General features: G+C 35.6%; 1 protein-coding gene across 1 annotated transcript in view; it reads right to left on the bottom strand.

Annotated features, from left to right (window-relative positions):
* Nucleotides 1-15084, bottom strand: part of LOC110370041 (ecdysone-inducible protein E75) — a 90202-nt gene extending 75118 nt beyond the window's left edge. Inside the window, exon 1 of the mRNA XM_021325734.3 lies at nt 14770-15084. Coding sequence (XP_021181409.1) covers nt 14770-15040 — 271 coding nt within the window. The 5' untranslated portion in view covers nt 15041-15084. The remainder of the gene's footprint in view (nt 1-14769) is intronic.
* Between the last annotated feature and the right edge of the window lie 5944 nt (nt 15085-21028).

Raw genomic sequence — 21028 nt, 5'->3', positions numbered from 1 at the left:
ATCGGCATCCGGTCGGTGCAGGTGATGTCCGTACATTGTTGATAATGTTCCGTGATTTGTTCCCACGCTTTCCCATATTCAAACTCGTCCCGATAACAATAATTAAACTGTCTCAATGACAATAAAGAAAAATATTTGCATAAGAGAGTGTTATGATATGCCAATCAAATTGGGCTGTATACATCTGCAGGCTGGACATTACAATCCACTCGCTGTTATTCAAAACATATCGTCTGAATGAAAAACTACGTGTTGTATTGAGATGGCCAGATGTCCTCGTAGTAAATTCTATAAGACTACCTACATTATATACAACTACAGCTTCATATTGTTATTGGAAATGAAAAGAAGAAAAAATCTATTAAAAAATAAATTAATCATCAGTTCTAAGTGGAGGGGGAAGGTGGTATCTAACATTACTTCTATCAAAAAAATTATCGTATTTTCCCAATAAAAACATTGATGTAATATAGACAAATAATCATAACAGTATATTTACTCTATAAATAGGTGTATTCGGCACGTGTATGTACAGATGATATTTATAGGTTAAAATAATACATAATTATAAGTATTGTAGTACATATATCGCTAGCGGGAGAAAAGTGCATTGAGATCTCTTGTAGCGTCTTGCTGCCCTGGTACTCAGTTGCACTGAACTGCATTCTCGGTCGAGCGTCGCGCGGCGTTCTAACAACTTTTTATTCTAATAAGTATACTACGCAATTATGATTTATGAGTTTGGAACTAAGAAGATTCAGCTTAAACTTGTATGTCAAGAAACTAGCTGAACATGAACTAATTTAAACTTTTTAAATTAAATTTAAAGGTAATTGTTGACAACTATAATAACAAAAGTACAAAAAAACTCGAACATAAACTGATTAAATAATTGACAACTACATTAACCTTTATTCAATCAATGTTTCCATATTATTTTAAAGTTTTTGAACCATCTACCAACCCTCATGCATTTGATCCACCCATACATTCGTAGGAAAAGTCACTAACATCATCATGAACTGTTAAGTTTCACTACTATCTACTAGGGCAACTGAACGAGCGAAGAGTTTGCACGTGCCAAGAAAATGGCGCAATGCATTCGCATGCAGTTCGAGAGAGGTAGCCTTGCCCACGAGTGTGAAAGGGATAGATACATCGTGTGCATGTGTGCAGCTACTGCCAATGCGATTGTATCTTGTGTAAAGTAAATTGCATGATATTACGTCTGTATGCGTTTCGATACGTTCACAGATTCGATTGGCTGTGAACTTTGTTGTAGTGCATGTGATAATATGTTAGTTCTTCAATGTCATAAGCAGACGAGTTTACATGGAACTAAATGCCCACAGTCACAATAATAAAAACTAAAAGGAACGATATTCGTTGAATGAGCTCTATTTTGTAATACACTTTAAGTATAGTGTAGGAGGCACAGCGCAATACGTATTGTGGTAGGTCATGTGCAAATGCAACGTGCTAGCGTGTTCTGTGGTATAGATCACGCTACATTGAAAATACTATCTCAAGAGCCATCAGGAAAACTCACAACTTAAATTTTATTCAAGCAAGCTAACGCGACAATAAAGAAAAACCCAACTATAGATTTTAACCAATATAGTGAAAAAGACGATTTTTTTCTAGAGGTTAGACAGACCTATTCATTTATTGTTTGGTAGGACATTGAAATAACAAATCGTATGATTGATAAAACGATTATATAAATAACCTCTATGTAGCTGGTGCACGTATAAAATGCATTCGGATTATGTACTTGTGTAAGTGAGTCGACGCAATTGACGTCGTTGTGACGCCGATAGGGCGACGTGGACTGGCGATCGCCTCGCGCTTTATGCACTCCTGGTAACGAAGGTTCTCATACTACACAACCCTTTTCTGGTCCTAAAACCATCGCAAAAGGACTTGTTCTCTCTTTATTGTTTTGCGAATATTGCTACGTTATTTTAAGGTAAACATTTGTCTCTCAGTTTTCTTGACTTATATGTACTACATACTACATAGCTCCTACTATAGGATTAAACGACTGTATGGTCACTATAGTGAGTCACGATCCGTGGGTGCCGTGTGGACTCAGATAGGGTAGTAAAAGTTTTCTGTGTATTCCTATTCTCACTGTTCCAATGACTCAATGTTTTCGTGTATAACAACTAATATTCATAAAACTTTAATCTCCGCGACCATGTATCATGTAACATACATACATTAAACGTCCGATAATGTACAATTATCTGATCAAAAGAAGTAATATACAATATACCTATATTTTTTAATTTCACTGTCTATTTTTGTCGGTTTATTTCAACGGTTATGTTGTGTTTCATGAAAAATCAAGCAAGCATTGTTGTTCGCAAGACGGCTTGTTCATGATTTAAGCAACGGTAGTCTTATTAAAAAGCTTGTGTATAAAACTTTTATCCTGCTGTATTAGAATTCTTCAATGGCAGCCCAGTTTGAATGTACGTGGCATGTTTAGTGAGCTCTTTATTTTTATCCGGCGGTTCGTTGACCCAATCCTCTGACAAACAAATGTGTAATCATTATAGAAACATCTCGCCTCGTCGTCTATCCAGAATAGAGACTTTAAATATTCAGCTGAAACAGTCTCTAAATTATAGCAGTATTCCATAATTTCCAGCTTTTATATTTTAAGTATGTTATAGTAAAAATTTATTTATAGAAATAATGCGTTTAAAAACCATAAATTGCTCTTCAGAAGCGGACAATTTAGTTCCATTAGTTGTGAGAATTTCACTTCCTAGTGTAGCGCGGGTGGTGCTCTGAGTCCCGGGGAAATGCTCTCCCTGCCTACGCGAGCATCATGTCCTTGGAGTTGGCCAAGGCCGGTGTTCAGGGTGGCGGGGGCCTCCTACTACATCGAGGCTTTTGTCTGTGAATAACCTTGTATCGAATACGTACCACGGTAATTTTATTCACTCGGCTAAAATAAATAGTGATCGAATGTAACTAAATCATTGTAACACTTTCTCGTATTCAGACTATCAATGATTATGTTATGATTATATTAGCATAAACTATAAATATGAATGCTAAATGAAGAAGCCAATATCCAAAAACCCTTTAGGCTAATATTATTAACAATCAAGAGCTATGTATAGTGAACTCGTCTAGCAAACTCCAAAAATAGCGCTCTCAAGTTTAAAATACACGGGAGGGTTTCAGAAATATAACGCCAATAAGTAAGTACAAACAATCTAAGGTAATCGCTAACGCAATTACGCATGTATATGTAGATGCACTTGATAGTAGTAGTAAGAAACCTTGAACATGGATATTAAATTCAATTCCGGGTGCATCCCGGCTGGGATCGATCGGCCGTGACCATGGCAACGCGGAGCGGAGTGCGTGGGTCAGGGGCGCCGCACCCGCCCGCTTCCATGTTCGCTAGTCTAACACACTTATACAACTACTAGTTCCTACTCCCGGCGCAGCGGGCATTACAGAATAGCATAAGTTTTAATAGCTACTTCTTACTGTTCATACAAATCGAAACGCTTTTTAGCTTGATTAACTATAAAATAATGTGTTTGTCTAGATGTTTGCATAAGCATTTGCTCATTCATTAGCCATTTTGATCCTAATAATTTAACAACCATCTTCCTCTGGGCTACGCCCGGAGACATGACCTACAAACGTTGTTACTTGTACACTTTTTTCTTTCAGACGTTATTTTATTATGTCTGTCTCTCCGTAATGGGTTCAAATAAAACGATGCAGTTTAATCGTTTCGAGTCCCCACTAAATATTGCCAAGTTTCATAAAGAATTAGCATCTGCGCCAAACTGTTTGAAATAAAAGAAAAAGTTAGAGCCAAAATGTTATTTCTATAAATGAATTTAGCGTCTTTATTTTATATTATTTTGAATAGACAACTATTTAAAAAGGTTCTCATAACACTGTAATGTATGCTAGATGAATATGAAAGACACCCAAGTAACAGATAGCAACATTACTATTATCCACGTGTCTATGTGCTATTTACATCAATGTTTACAGGAAGAGTTATGTGACGCATCTAATGAAGTATTCGCTTATGATGATTATTATTATGATATTTATACCTAATCGTGATATTTTCATCCTATATTCAAAAGCAACAACAAACTTTCATGTTTAATTTTTTGTAGATGCTGCTAATAGAGATTAGTTCAGAAATTCTGAGAATTCTCAAAACACCCTTGGTCGGGCGCCAAGTAGAGGCCCACTACAGTTACCTTGAGAAAGCCAGTTGGTTTGGTACGTATTGTATTTCTTGAGTTTCAGTAATAAATCATACAACCGTGGAAAATACATGAAAATGGTGTTGCCTTACTCATTTAAGGCTAGGCAACAGATAAATGATACAATTACAAACATTATGTCCGTAATGGAAACTCAAGTATAGCAAACAAAATAATCTGACAATATCGAATGTCAAGGATATTTGTATGAATGCACTATTGAGATAATATAGAAGCGGGTGACTCAAATTTCAGTACCTATCTTATCCTTCCAAGTAACTTCCTTCTGTATCTAGTTCTCTAGTAGTCACCAGACTACTTGTATGTGCTATGTTATTATAGGATTAATGGCACTTCACCTTGAAGCTACGAACGTGATTTTAAAAAATGGAATTAATTAATTAATCCAAGAATCTAAGTAGGTATACCTAAAATGATTACGTTATGTTTTTATTATGTTAAGGCATAAGGCACCTCAAACAACGTTTGTAACATTGCTGATTTCTTATCAATGACCTTCACACAACTCTCGGACTTGCACAATCAAACAAATACGAAAGTATAATATTAAATGTACATTTTCTGTTATTGTCTAGTAGGACTTTAAAAGGTAATGGAAATAAGAATTAAATTAAATATATTAATAAAAGGTACTACTTAAAAGTGAACAAGCAAAACAGGAAACGAACATGAAAACGAAAACAGAACATTTAGGAAACTACATGGCTATTACAATTATTATGATCGTAGTTTTATATAGTAAGCTGTAATACCCATTGTTACCGGCGATACGACACCTTTCATGAAACTGTAATCGAAAATTGATGGAGCACGTGCTTCGAAAATATGTGTGGCCATGACCTCTGGTCGGTCACAGCAGCGAGGGTGGAGAGGGCGCGGGACGGGTTCAAAGCGAAGGACAGCGCGCGCGGCGGGCGGGAGCGGCGCCGGGCCCGGGGGGCGCCCACCAAACATTAATACACCTTTCACAATTTCAGCGTTTCCATACCAACTGTTAAAAGCCTTTCAGGAAAACGCCTCACTAAGCAATTAGTGGATTTACGAATGAGTTGTTATGAAACAGTTTATAAGTGTTGCGAGTGACGCTTCGCGACCTCGGCCAAGGTTGCGAGCCAACACTTCCCTGTGTACTCAGTCGTTTATAGCGCACATACTTATGTAAATCTATACATGGTACGTTGAATAGAGCAGAGCAATCAAATCACATGCCCGTTTATTGTTTTCCGGGATATTTATAATGAACTTATAAGATACCTGGATTATTTTTCGCTTTAAGTATTCAGTTTCCGCTAACATTTCCGCTTCTTGTGACATTTATTATGACTCCGTGGATAAATGTTTGCATTTACTTTATTAGCAATATACTTTGAAACATGTGTTGACGTTGCAGAAATTGTAAACTGTCCTTCAAGAAGTATTATCGATCCAATGCCATTTACCAGGGTCGTTAAAAATGACGCTGTAGTTAGACGCAGAAGTCCTATTATAGTATTATAATAAAGTATGATAAATAATGAGATATATATCTAGCTAGTATCAGCAGGAAGTAATTTGCTCACTCAGAAGGTTATGGTGATAACACATAATTTGCGCTATAGCTGAATCTTCGCACACTCATACAATTGCGTAAACATTTTATGGCTGAAATCTAGTGGAAAGTATCAAATCACGGCGAACCTTCGTTTTTGGCTGCTTGAAAATGCACGTAGGTACTTAGATAGAAATGGGAAAAACTTCTAGCTGCCATCAAAAGGAACATTTGGGTATGTAGGAAATCTGTTGTTTTTGTTTGACGTGGTATATGCTGGTGGCAATTTATCACATGGGAGGAGCACGAAGCATATCGCGTGACGCATCTGACTGATTGCTGTGAAACCGTTTAGCGCGTCCGAGAGGGTTCGCAAACAACCAGGGGTCGCGCGCACCTGCTGCGCCCGCGACGCTGACATTGCCAGATAAGATACGGCTATTATTTTGTCAGTGCTATCGGTCCAATGTCACAGTGACCTTAATGACACCAAATGACGCGCCACACACGTTCCTCACAGTGACCTTGCGATATTTATCTAATCTTATTCGCGAAAATATTGTTAGCACGATTATATTCCATATATGTCAGTGTTTACATAGTACGTATATATATGTAGAACAGAACAAAGGAGTTTCAAGAATATTCAAGTTCATCAGTATTAAGATTTTTTCTAGATAAGTAGTGCACCCTGTTACACGTTACAATTGGAAAATCCTTTCATTTATTACAATTATCAGACTACCGGTTAAGTTGTGGAAAATCTTCATAAATTACCTATATACCTTTCTCTTAACATTGTAAAGCTGACTTATGTAGATTAGGTAATAAGATTATTTTTTGATAAATGTATTCAAAAAATGTTTTTATTATCCTTATTGCTTTTCCAATGAATAAGTAGTTTTCTTGATCATTGTTGATCGGAACTTTCAATGGCTGGATATTCGTATACATTTAGGACTCCAAAAGAAGAGATGTGTTATTTTAATATACAAATTGCACAACCCTGCATGTGTGATATACATATACAATTTAAAAGTGAGAAAGCCATGTAGAAGAACATATTTTTAGATGACGGATCACTACGGAAGAGGCACGTGCATTTTCCATCAGAAAACGTGAGCACGTTTTTTGTCATTATGTTGGTCAGCAGTAATGCAAAATGAAGAATACAGAACTGGTTTATATAACAAACTCTATGAATCTTTGTGTGTGAAGGGATGATAATTGTACCGTAAGTTATTGAAAAATTTAAATGAAACTGTAGTAAGTATCAATGAATTCGTAAACGATGTCAAAAATGTACACTTGCCATCAACTTCCCCAGGATCTAAGTAAGTTGAAAGTTGAGTTGTATCTGGTAAAAGATTTTCACGAAAAATCTCGGTAACTTTCTCATGCAAGCACATCTAATTTTCCGTGAACATTTTTAAATCACCATGCAACAATATTGCAATATTTTTCAAAGTCTTCTGCCGCGCACCTAGGCATACGATAACAATAGAAGTTGGTGTAAACCATGTTCCGATTTTCCAAATTTTCTTTTTGCGCTTGTGAGATGATGATGAAGGAAAACAAAACAAAAAATGCAATATTTTTCAAAGTCTTCTGCCGCCCACCTAGATACGATAAAATAGAAGTTGGTGTAAACCATGTTCAGATTTTCAAAATTTTCTTTTGCGCTAGTGACGATGAAAAAAAAAGTTTGAGATAAATGTGTCCGTATGTGACAATTAATCAATGCAATAATATATGTGTCGTATATTTAATAAGTGCGACCTTCACGACGCGTCATCACCCGGAAATCATAGTGTGGCAGTAGTACGCTGTTACAATTTTCCGAAGCAGGAAGTATGAATTCACTGCGGCCAAGGCGATGTTGAATTATTATACGCAATCATTTTGTTATAGGTATTACCTGATGTTATGAAGGTTACCGCAAATGTTACCTAAATACCACTGGATCTTCTTTACATCTAGTTAACACACAACTTTATTTTTTTTCTGCTGATTCTCGTTCTATTAATTATATCACGTATGACATTAATGTTTCTACTTCTGGTGTGTGATATGTGTTTTGTACATATAAATAAACAATTCACGAGTGACCCATTTTGTTTTATTTATAATTTACTCGTATGTGTATTATAATAATATGATTTAAATTCTTAGAAATCTGTATAAAAAATAAACGTTGTCAAAAGTACGAAAATTATAGTTCAACAAGGGATGGAGGCCATCCCTTTATATTCGACCACTATTTCTAAGTTTTACTTCAAGGACAGAGAATTGCCATGCTTTTAAAAAACCCACTATAAAAATGCGAGGGTCACATACGCATCCTAGGTCATAGGTAATTTCTATAACCCTATTCGAGGCTATTTATTTTTTTCCGCTTTTTTATAGATTCGTTTGGAACTGTAGATTTTTATATAAGATTTATAAAAAGTGGGAAAACATTGAATGACGGCGTCATTTTTCCCAGAGAGACAAGAAAGTTTCTTTACGCATATATGAGTCTTAGAAACATAAATATTTTAATAGGGTTCTTTAATTGGCTACGATCTCAATCGAAATCAACATAGTGCTTGCTATGCAAAATAATGCAAAGCCATGCTCGATGGAAAACGATCAAGCAACAACCGCACTGTGAAATTCAAAATACGTTGCATTTTCCATGTGGTTGCTGCATTCGAGGAAATTCTGGTGAATAGTATCATAGTCATCTGAATCCTTTTCTATCAGCGTTTTACTGTTCGTTTTAGTTTTGGCATAGTAGCTTTTAGTTACAACAATAATTTTTATATTCTACCAATTCTTACTCATTTCATACATATTATCAGGTTTTCAGATCCTTTCCCATAGAGTAGGTATTATGGAATAAAACGGACCAAACTGAGGACTTTAATTCATTTGTCTTTGAATTACATTAATCTTGCTAAAGACGATAAAAATGTATTTTTAGCTTGAAATGAAAACTGCTTGGGCATTATTGAGTTGCGTAATTGATTCAACAGATTAGCATCTGTTGATACAAAAAAAATATGATTCGATATCCACAGTTACATCCAAAACCGACTTAAATAAAATTTATCCAGTTGTGGGAATTAGTTTTCTCGGGACCTGGGTAAAATTGAAGGAACCCCTAGTTGTATTTGTCGAATATCGATTACGATTATTTACTCAAACTGCTTTTTTAAGCACAGATGTTGACCATCAACTGGTACTGGTATAAGTTTCTTTGTACAAGTTCATTGACCTTCTAATATGTACATATTTAGACAAACATTCATGAAAAACTGACTACAGCAAAAAGGTGTAAGGGTAGCTAGAGATGTAATAAACTTGAGGAAATAAGATTCTAATAAAAATTTATGTATAAATAATATTCCTAGTTAGTGCGTCTTTACAACAAGGGTTTATTACTGGGTCATTTTTTTTTATAAAAACGTGTAAATAATGAATTACATAAAAATCGCCACAGTATTGCAAAAAAAATACATTTTCATGTACGCTGTATGCAAGACTGAGCTAATAGAGGATAACGGAAATACGTACAGACTGAGATTATATCAGAATGCACTTCAACAATCCTTGACAATCGTCTTTAGTAGGAACTGACCTTCACAATGCATATCTTTTAGAGCTTCATTGACAAAAGGTCATTCAAATTAATAATTATAATTTAATCGATAATCGCGTTTATTTTAATTAATTAGATCTAGATGATAATCAGGAAACAAAGCTCTACTTATGATTTTTTTTATCCCTCAAAGTACTTTCCTAATATTTTTGACAAAAGATAGGCTAAGTTAGTACCTAAGTGATTCGACCACAGAATTATTTTTGAACTGACAGGTTCATTGTTAATATCTCTACTTGCTATCTCGTACTCCAATGAAAATTATTTAAAGGAGATTGCCACGGGGCAGGTCCCTTTTGTGGTATCGTGTGCCTGAATGGAATAATAACCTAAAAATATTGTTTATTTTTTTGTTTCCAAATTATTTTTTATACAATTTCTTTCACCCTGGGAATAAAGTTAAAATTAATTAATAGTTAAACATTACGTCGACATCCGTTTGATTGGTAAACAAAAAAAAGTTGCCAGATATCAAATAACTATTGAAAATTACGTATTTTAATCAATAGAGTAATCGATATCAAAACAAAACAGTTATTAAAAATAAAAAAATACAATTATTTTTAATTATTATTCTAACTATATTCATGATAAGTCTATATTGTTGAACAGATAAGATAAGATAGATAAGATAAGAGCGATTTTAAATTAAAATAAAAGCCTTACGTAATTTAAAAACTTAAATCGATTTATTAATGATTAAATATAATTGCTCTGGCAACATTTACTTGCGCATGTCACATCACTTTGACGTTCGTTCGTTGTGTGTTCGTGATTGCTTTGTATAATACGTTGAGTTTTGAATTCCGTATTTACTTAGTTATTATTTACGATACGTGCCTTTCTGCTACCACCGAGTTGAGCTAATAAGTTCCTCGCGTACTTACTTTATGTTTTGTGAGATAATTGACTCCTCTTTGTGAGATATTGACTCTAAGTGCTTGACTCTTGTTTGTGCTGTTCTTTGTGAGATAAAGTGCTATTCTTGGAGAACAATTTGACTCTTAGTGAAATCCTTGTGTGATATTGAACTCCCGAACTGTTTTTGTCAGAACTATGTCTACCCCAGCCAGAAGTCGGGCACACCGCCTGTCTTACCGACGCTGTATTAACTGTTCCCTTTACTAGCGTCTAATTTACGCCGGTATACAGTTGAGGAGTTGAACGAGCAAATGACAGTTCTTCTACGAACTTGGACAACGCCTACACCTGTAAGTTATCGTGTGCATAAACAATAATAATTATTGTGGACAATATAAATATAGTGGTTAAATGCATTATGCAAACTCAAAATAACATTTGATTAGAGTAAACTTAGCACTGTAAACTTAGTTCTTTATGAGAGTTTATGTATTTACAAGTTTAAGCAGTTATAAATATAGAATAGTATAGAATATAATCTTTTCCAGGTAACGTCAGATGATATCCTATGTATTGAATGTTATTTGCTGTTGCAAGAAAGGATATTGTCAAATATAACTGGATCCCACGAGGATATATCACCTGCATATGGTCACTTAAATGTTTGTTATGGATGTGGTATCTCTGTTGCAAGTCGGAGAACCCACAGAGTTGAGTTAGACTGTCCACAACGTAGCATGATTTTAAGATGGACTTTAGCACATCTGGTGAGTATTATTTAATAACATTCTGTATCATCACGCCTATAATCCCCAATCACAAGCGTGACGACGATTAGGCAGAGGTGTACCTAACAGTACACAATACATTTTGTCAGTTATGTTCTAAGTAATAACGGTGAGACCATGCAATCAACCAGGCACAAACCCAGTATTCCAGGCTCTTCTGGTTACTACTCATGAAATCTTAATGGAAATACCCAGAAACCCAATCCTGGAACTGAACCTGAGATCTCATACCCTGCAATTGTGTTTAACATTTTCTAAATAATGTTTCAGAAAAATGCTGCATAGTTTATTTCTAATTGATGCTATTTTTATTCATATGCTTGCACAATAACAATATAGGGTTTGGTACCTATTCTGATATTCACTAATACCAACTATTTCATTTTAGGTTCCACATTTACAAAAGTGTGCATTCCTTGCTGGTTAGCAGCAACTCGGAGACGAGACGTTTGGAGGTTCAAGATTCAAACAGACCTGCAAGGGTCATGGATGCAGCTCTATCTTCATTAGAAGACCCGAGATACCTGAACCACCTCCAATGCCAGCTCCAACATCTCAACCACAACAAGCATTACGAGTTCAATCTAAGATTAACTCACAAAAGTATAAACGAGTTGCTGCAGCTTCGTCACTGTATGTTTGTAGGCTGTGATAATGATGAACGTCTTTTAGTACCTATGACTATAAAGGAACTGTTGTTATTGCAGTACAATATATATATACCTTTAAATGCTAGAATCTGTCATCACCATTTATATAGCAATCAGTGGGATGAACTGACTACCAACCTAAATGACTTTACTAGCTTTCAAGTTGATGATATATTTTCCATACTGGAAAGAGCTTCTCAAAGAAGTTTAGATTTTAATAATATTGCAGCAATGGATGCACATTTACGCCATTATTGGCTGGGACTTACAGAGATGCAGTTTAATGAAATATTAAATAGCCTTCCTACTTTACATAATAAGGTTAGAAATCCTAGCCTTGCATTAAGCACATTTCTTGTTAAACTTAGGACAGGGGACAGCAACCAAAGACTGGCAACTCTTTTCAATTGCCACGATCTACATTAGAAAAAAATGAACATTGTTAGGGAATGTTTAAAAGAACATTTTGTACCAATGCATTTGGGAGTTAATCACACTAATATACAAAATGTGGCCTCACGTAACAGGACTATTCCTGAAGGTCTATTCGGAGACAGTAGCATGGCTCCAGATTCTAAACCTGCTATTGTCATATGTGATGGTACATATGTTTATGTACAGAGTAGTAGTAACTACAAATATCAGAAACAGACATATAGTCTACACAAATATAATAATTTGGTTAAACCCTTTTAATCACATGTTGTGATGGATATATTTTAGAGTGCATTGGACCATATGAAGCAACAAAAAATGACTCGACAATCATGAGTGATCTATTTCGTAATGAAAGTGGTCCAATGCGCTCATTTTTAGACAGGGGATGTCTTTATATTGGATAGGGATTTAGAGACGTGATCCCTGAACTCCAAAGCTATAATTATAAAACATACATGCCTGAGTCATTATTGGAAGGTGAATTTCAATTGACCACTGACCAAGCAAACAAGTCTAGGTGTGTGACTATGTGTAGATGGGTAGTTGAAATTGTAAATGGTCGCATCAAAAGAGACTACAAACTGTTTCGACAAGAATATTTTAACAGAGCATCAACACACCTTATGGATGATTTTAAAATTGTTTGTGCCCTTTTGAATAAATTCCACCCAACAATTGAAGATAGACCTGACGCTGCAGAGTATGTGCAAATTGCTCAGGCGAGATTAAACAGTAGTAATTATTTGGGGGAATTTATTCGAAGGGATAACATCAATAGGAGACGTACGGTTTTCCAAAACATAGACAGCAATGCTCCCCATTTAGATCATTTTCCAAGATTAACTTTAGATGATTTAAGAAGATTTGCATTGGGATCTTACCAATTAAAACAGGCTAGATCCTATTATGGGGAGCACATAAGAAGTAATGGTACTTATAATGTTGAAGTAAGCAATGATGTCTTGGAAGAGGATTTGCCCTTAATATTGGGTCAAAATAATTATTTAATTAGGACTAGAATTAAGTCCCGCCATGTGAGCCATAAAACATATTACTCTTATTTGTTGATAAGTAGAGATGAAGATCGGGCAAATTCTTTAGAAAGTATCATTGCTTACTATTGTAACTGTCTAGTGGGTAACCGTACGGTAGGGTGTTGTGCTCATACTATGACAGTATTGTGGTATTTAAGCTGGGGCCGCTTCAACAATGTGAGTGCTCCAGCTCAATCTTTGGACGAAATATTTTATGAAGAATAAATAGTTTATTCATGTTTTGTTTTTTTTTTATTTCCCTTGCTATTACTAAAATAATAATAACTATCAATAACGGTAATTATGAGTCTATACTAATATTATAAAGAGGAAAGATTTGATTAGGTAGGCTATAATTTATCCGGGTATGGAAAGGTGTTCCCGGGGACGCGGGTGTAACCGCGGGAAACACATAATAACAATTCCATTACTTTATGCATAAATAGAGACATAATTCCATGGTACTGCTATTTACAGTACATATTTCTATGCTCATAGTGATCTATAGTCCATGTCAATTTCTAATTATAACCTATATTCTTAAAACAGAAAAATAATGATATCTCTTGAACCAGGGTGAATAAATGAAAAAAGGTTTCTGATTATGAAAATGCAATGTTTTTCCTATTAGTTAAAATAAAAATCTTCAGGGCACAAACATTTTTCACTGGGACCCAACTTCCCTTACAAAACGGGCAATCTCCTTTAGTTGAGGTCGCTATATTTATCTTTTTTTGTGTTAATTGACATTGTTCATGATTACAGCAGATAATTTAGATTTCATTTTACTTTATTATATATTATTTAATTCGCGTCTAGAAACAGCCCCACACCGTAAAGGAAAATGAATGGTGGGTTTCCTCTAACCATTTTCAATTTTTCAAATATTAATAAATCCTCATTCCTAAATTATTATGAATAGTAAATCCAATAACTGGCTGAAATAGAGTTTAGATCAAAGAAAACTAAATTATTACGAAGTTTAGGATTTACTCGAAGTTGGAAAAATCATAAATATGTAGGAACGTGAGTGAATAAAATTAAAGCAACTATTTGGTTAACAGACACGAAACAATGCAACAAACATTTTGTTATGTTCGTCTGTTAATAGTTGTTTTGAAGTATCCAAGGTCAAAGGTGAATGAAAATATATGAAAACTTCCGTCAACTAATTCTGTACCGGTCTTTTAGGAATCTATTTACAATTTGTAGGAAAATCTTCGTACTTATTTGAAACTGTGTAGGTACGTTTGTTTATGTTTAGCGAAATTATTTAATTTCTTCATTGATGCTTGAATTACGTATGTTGTTGTTATAAAAATTATACCATCACGTTAATGAACACGCTAGTGTCTTAGCAAATAAGTAATACTATGACGTGTGAATTATACTTACGTATGGAAACACATTATTTTTGTTTTTAGATTCCTTGTTTATTCCTGTTGTCTGATGCCTTGTATCACCTTTAGGCGTTCGACGTATGATCCTTCATGGTAATTCACCGTAATGTAAATATTAATGTTATTATAAAAAGTACTATTGCTTACCTAAATCTGGAATGGAGCTGGATGGTTCCTCGAAGGACGGGGGCTTGTGCAGACGCGGCGGCGGCGGCGGTGGTGGCGGCGGCGGCGGACGCATGCACTGGATGACGGAGTGCGTGGGCGCCATGCTGGGCGCCGCCAGCAGCACGGGAGCGCGGAACTCCTTGCCCGGGGGCGCCGGCAGCTCCAGCCTCCTCGCTCCAGGCAGCATCTCCGATTCGTATACTATGTCCATCGGCTCGCGCTTCGGGGACAACTTAGGATAGCACTGCATCGTTCCTTAAATACTGATTAATCACTACGTCTATTAAATTGTCTACTATAAAACTATCAAATTCTTCACATAAGTTAATTCACATGCAATACGGAAATCTTCTTAGAGATGGGACATTTCAGCGCATTGTTTACGTGGATCGTACGAGAAGTTGAAGGGCAAGTGCCGGGCGCCGGTAGTTCGAGCGCGGTTTCGTGCGTGCGCGGCGCGCCGCTCGACTCGCGAGACTCGTTCGCTCGCCGCGGCCAACTTTCTCTCACTGGCGTGGCGGGCGGTCGCAGCCGGACGAAAGTGAATCTGCAGCGTGCGCCCCTCGCCCTCTCCCGCCCTCAGGTGTCCCTGCACCGCCCGCCCAGCGCCGCCGCCACCGCCGCTGCAACGCCCATCCGACATCAACTTTAACCTTAACTGTGACCTTTACGGGAGTGCAATGCACTTACGATACATAGCACTAAATTATACAAAAAAAAACTGAAATATATTTTTTTATACAAAATTCATTCGCGTATTTCCTTATAATTAATATTTAGATCACAAATATACCAGGAAGAATTTGAAAAAGCTAAGCTAGCTGTACAGTAACACTAAAAATAAACCAAAAACGATATAACCTTTATGCATCCGAATTAATAACGGTGCATGTCGCCCTTGAACTTGAGAACAGTGACGTATGAATAACGAGGCCAGCATTCAATAATTCAACGTTTAAATCCACAAGCACTATGTGCTTAATTATGTAGTACTTACAGTAGATTAATTGATCCGCTTTTGAAATGCTTAGCTTAACAAAGCAGCGAGGGTCGTTAACAGTACCTAGTCACATATTCTTTTTCATAAAATGGGATATAAGCATTGCTCGTTTTGGATACATCAATAAATTCAATAAATAATGTAATAAATTAAAAATACATGTTATATCATAGTTAACATACGATATACATATTTCTCGATACATATTTGGAGCCACTTCAAAAAAGCCATAAGTATACTACTGTAAAGTATTGTTAAAAAAATATTGAATGTAGTTGGCCTCCATACCTAAACAGATTAAATTAAATACAACAAACAAGGAACTTATTTTATGCGATTAATATTGACTATTTTTTATAAATAAATGCAACTATCAAAAAACGTTCACTCCAGCGGTATTTTAAATATCACGAATTAACTGAAACCAAAAAATATGATAAAATTTTTCGACATAAAATAAGGTTGTTATTTCAAAAGATTAATCTATACGCTACAATAAATACGTCCACAATTACGTTCAAGGTCTTAAAAAATATTTTATATAAGCTGGCGAGATAAATCAAACTTCTTAACGCCCAATGAAAATCTGTAGCTTCGGAAGCTTGAGGTTCCTCAAGCAATCCTTCAGGAATATCGACACAGGTTTCATCCACCAAACTAATGGTCTAACCATCATCCAAGGGAAGACTGATATGTCGTCTAGCTAGACTCCTACTTCTGCCGAAAGTATAGTGTTCAATTTTTGTACTTATTCTAAAAAAAAGTAAAAGAAAATGTAGTTACATTCCTCATTTTCATCCTTTTTATTCAATCCATACCTAATTATATATGCGTACTTATTCATGTATTTTAGTTTGTATGTGTACCTAACCTCTAATCTGCAAACGTTATTATCAAGGATTTCTAAATTTAAAATAACCCGGTCAGTGTTAATGTCAATAGATAAGACGTAACGCCTATAATCATTTCCGTGAAGGCAAGGAGTGAAACTGTGTTCTCGATCGATGCTCACTGGTCGAACAAGCACGCTTGCTGATAACAACTGATAACCATCTAGTAGATAGCACACCAACTGGACACGAGCAGAACCGTTATGTGCTTTATTCAACTCTTTTTATCGCTGATATAAGATAATACACGAATGTTTTATCATTCTCATGACGTGCACGATAGGATATTTTGTGAGGCAGATACAGCATGATCCTAACTTATTAAGGTCTTCAGTATGCATATAATGCATTTAAATATTATTTTTATCTAGAACTTTCCTTATCTCCAGGTGCTATCCAAGTTATACTATCACCACGGTTTACAAAGAATGGAATTGTACCATTATATCTTATTTCATTTGATATCTATTCATACGGTTCTCTAGCTACGCTTATGAAATGTAGTGTAAATAAACTTGCTTTATCCACTCATTAAGAAAATTTCACAGTTTCAGACCAAGGATTTTTTTACAGTTTTATTCCCTATAACTATTAGTAGGAATAGTAGGTGAACCTATCCCATGCATGGTAAAAATATTATTTGCTATCTTTCTTCAGTACAAAAGCATTTTGGTTTTATAAAGGTTCTTTATCCAAATGTTGTTTGTTACTATTTACTACATCTAATTGTTAATATATGTACATATATTTAAATATATATATTTTTAAAGGACAAAAATAAAGTTAACATCCTATTTCTTGATAGCAAACTTCATAAATGCGACGAATGTAGTTCCTATAAATATATTTATAATCCAGCTCCTTTATGGCTGGGTTGCCGACGTTGCCGTCGCTGAAAGCTGAGGGGAAATGCAACGGCATTGACCGTGCACTAGTAACACCGTACTACGATCACCAATACTACAACTGTACATACGTACTCTTGTATGCGAATATAATCGCAATCTACCTAATTTTAGCACAAAAATCAATACTGAAATCCATTGCATTTTCCAATTCATATGAAATTCAGTTTTCACTCGACTACGCATTTTAGCAATATAAAGGCATATTGAAACAAGTCAAACGAAGTATTATTTGGCAGCCTAATTTACAATTATTAACTATTTTTCAAATACGGTTTATGCTTATCGGTGTGTTATTGAAATAATACTGCAACAAAACCCAAAAACTAATTAATCGATATGAACTAGGACACAAGGGCTTTTGTTACACAAAGAAAACAAGTGCATGTAGCAATGTTAAAATTTTCTCCAATTTAATACGCAGCATTTTGAAACATAAACATGAGTGGGTGCGGGGGTGTTTGGGGTGTAGTGGCATTAGGCGCGAGGTGGCTCCGGGGAGGGGCGGTGCAGTCGCAGGGTGCGCCCGCCGCCGCCGGCTCACGGATTCAGCGCTCACCACTATTTTGGCGAGTCTCACTGAACTCTAGTGTCATCTACTGTAACTTATTGACTCCACATCAATTACGACGCAAAAGCTTAATGATCTTGCCTTTATAGAGGTATCACAGGGTTGATAGCCCTATCAGTATTTTTACTTGATTTACGATTTTGAATTTATTGTGGAAATAAACCCACAACATTTTCATTTGACGTAATAAATGGTGTAAGTGCCATTGTTGTTTTAATCATGATGACCTTAATTAGATTCTTATGATTACTCATTATGTATATTGTAAATACCTTTACGATCATATCTACTTATATCATTAATCGTTTTCCTGTGTACGTACAGGAGACCCATATTCTTTATAATCAAAAGGATTAGTTCGTTTTTTTTTGTAGAACGGAATTGATAGCAAGATTAGTTGGTTTTATCGATAGGTTTTTATGGCTTAGTGTACGGGAGTGAAAGTTGGATGGCATGGAAGGGCACCAGGACACGACGCGATGGGGTGCAGCCCGGGGTGGCGGAGACGACAGTGCCGCGCATGCGCGAGCGAGGGCACGCAGCGCTTCTGCCGCGACCTGCGCTCACACAGACCATCCACATCCGACATTGCTTTCTTACACATTTTCCTGAATTTTAAATGTACTATTACAAATAATCATCAAGGTCAATCTTTTGAACTTAGTTAATATCAAGGTTAATTAGCAGGAAAAAAGAGGTTATCTTTTCATAACTAATGCTGAAAATTATTTTTCAATCTGTCCGGAAACGATTCTATAATGTAATTGTTTATGACATGACCTTCACAATTCTGCCTACACAATAAGTTACGTACCTAAAATAGTAAAGTTTAATATTTGTTGTTTAAAAAAAACTATCTTATCTACCGCTATTAAATATGTGCCAAATACAAAGCAATATCAAGGCCATAGTCAACACAAACGTTTAAAGATAACGATGTAAGAATAACCATAATATTGAAATGTTTTCAGATAAAAACCTCTTGACATAAAAATATTTTGTCTCCGGAGAGTAACAACGTACCTATTATTATATATGTATATACCTGCATATCACATGAGTCAAATGCATTATTTCGAAGATTGCCAAGGCGTTTTTTCGTTTTCCAATATTGACTCTCAATATATGAAGCATTTCTATCAATTAATATTTGTATTGTACTCCTCGTGGGTTAACAAAATGAATAACGAATTTGATGACTAAATGAAAATTTTATTTTTATACAAACTTAAATCAGCTTTATTTCTGACAATTGGCATAGCCTTACTTTACTGTAACAATGTTCACATGATTCATAACTCAAGTCCAATGTAACTCTTTGAAGGAAAAACAACAACAGAAAAAGCTCAACACGATTCTAGTTGCGTTATTCGTTAAACCGCTTCATAGGATTGCAAATATGAAATAAATTATTCCCACACAAGTTCAGTTAATTATAGAACAAAAGTTATCGCATGCTAATATTGAAAGGTGGAATATTCCCGTTGCGTATAACTTGCATAGCGTCGGTGTGAATGCGGCCTGCAGCGGCAACCGGCGGCGTCGTGGTCTCCCCGATCGATATGCAACGTCGGGACACGTATTTCTTCTCCTAGACATAACAGGTCCATTGCACTAATTCACTTGACTCCACCCCTTCGACATTATCACAGATATTTTTTATACAAGCTGCAGAAGTGCGTATAATTGCCAATTATTTTTTCATTCATGAAATACAGCGACATATTTTTACTTGTCACTTAATATATTTCTAAGACAATGTAAACACGTTTCAAGTCACAGATTACCACTCATGAAACCAGTTGTCATCCAATTTATTTAGACGCATCAAATGTCTCGATGTTGTTCAGTTCGGTTATTTTTGGTTGAAGTGATCTTTAAATTTAATATATATTTTAAGCTTTGTATTGGAACCTTGAGAAGTGCAGCGGTGGAATGCCCTTGTGAGGGTACCTCAATGTCGGGCTCTGGGTGCCAGTCGACGCCCTCGGATTCACTACCCCCGGCCATCGCACTCTACCCTGCACCACTACCTTGACTATATTAAATTGCCACTTTGTAAATAAACATTGCCTTATTATTTCATAAAATGCGATATCTCACGCACAGATCTCGTAAAGAGGCTAACACGGCATGCTTTGAGTACAGCCTAAAGCTTACTTCGAGCCAGAAGGGTTAATTGCGATAACATCTACAATATTAATAAGTAAGTAAAACAAAGACAGCTGAAACTAGTATAATTTCATTTCAAGTGGTACATTACCTAAAAAAATAAAAATGATATTTTTTTAATTTAAAAGAAATCTTTGAAAAGCTGCTTTAATGTCAAAAGTCAAAAGTCATTTATTCAAAGTAGGCTGAAAATCAGCACTTTTCGAACGTCAATACAAAAGACAGCCCCCAAAACGCCCGCCCTTCACCACTTCCTATGTGTTTTTGCTGGGAAGAAGAAGTGGTGGAACAAACTCCCCAGCAACACAATTCTGTCTGTATGGTTTGAAGAACCGTATACAAATATTTAAATATCACTATACAACATTGTGTACATAAATTTGTATATAAAATCAATTCAAATAGTTAATCATGTTGGCTAGTACACACCTTACCCATACCTATTACTCAAGCAGTTACAAAAGAAATCTATTAAAAAAAGAGTGAAAAATATAAAAAAATATAAAGCCTCCATTCAGTGAAGATAGATATAGTTTAGGGTGCACCCACCGACAGGTCAAACAGTTTTTATGAAAAATAAAAATAAAATAACAACATAAACAATGAAAACGGTGAACTAGGACTACCGTTCAAACCAAAATCATATACATTAGGTATATTACGGGTGTACAAATATGTAGTCAGCAAGACGACCTGGTAC

The sequence above is a fragment of the Helicoverpa armigera genome, chromosome 9 (genome assembly GCF_030705265.1).
Source record: "Helicoverpa armigera isolate CAAS_96S chromosome 9, ASM3070526v1, whole genome shotgun sequence".
In the NCBI taxonomy this organism is placed as follows: domain Eukaryota; kingdom Metazoa; phylum Arthropoda; class Insecta; order Lepidoptera; family Noctuidae; genus Helicoverpa; species Helicoverpa armigera.
This window is presented reverse-complemented; position numbering and strand designations above follow the sequence as displayed.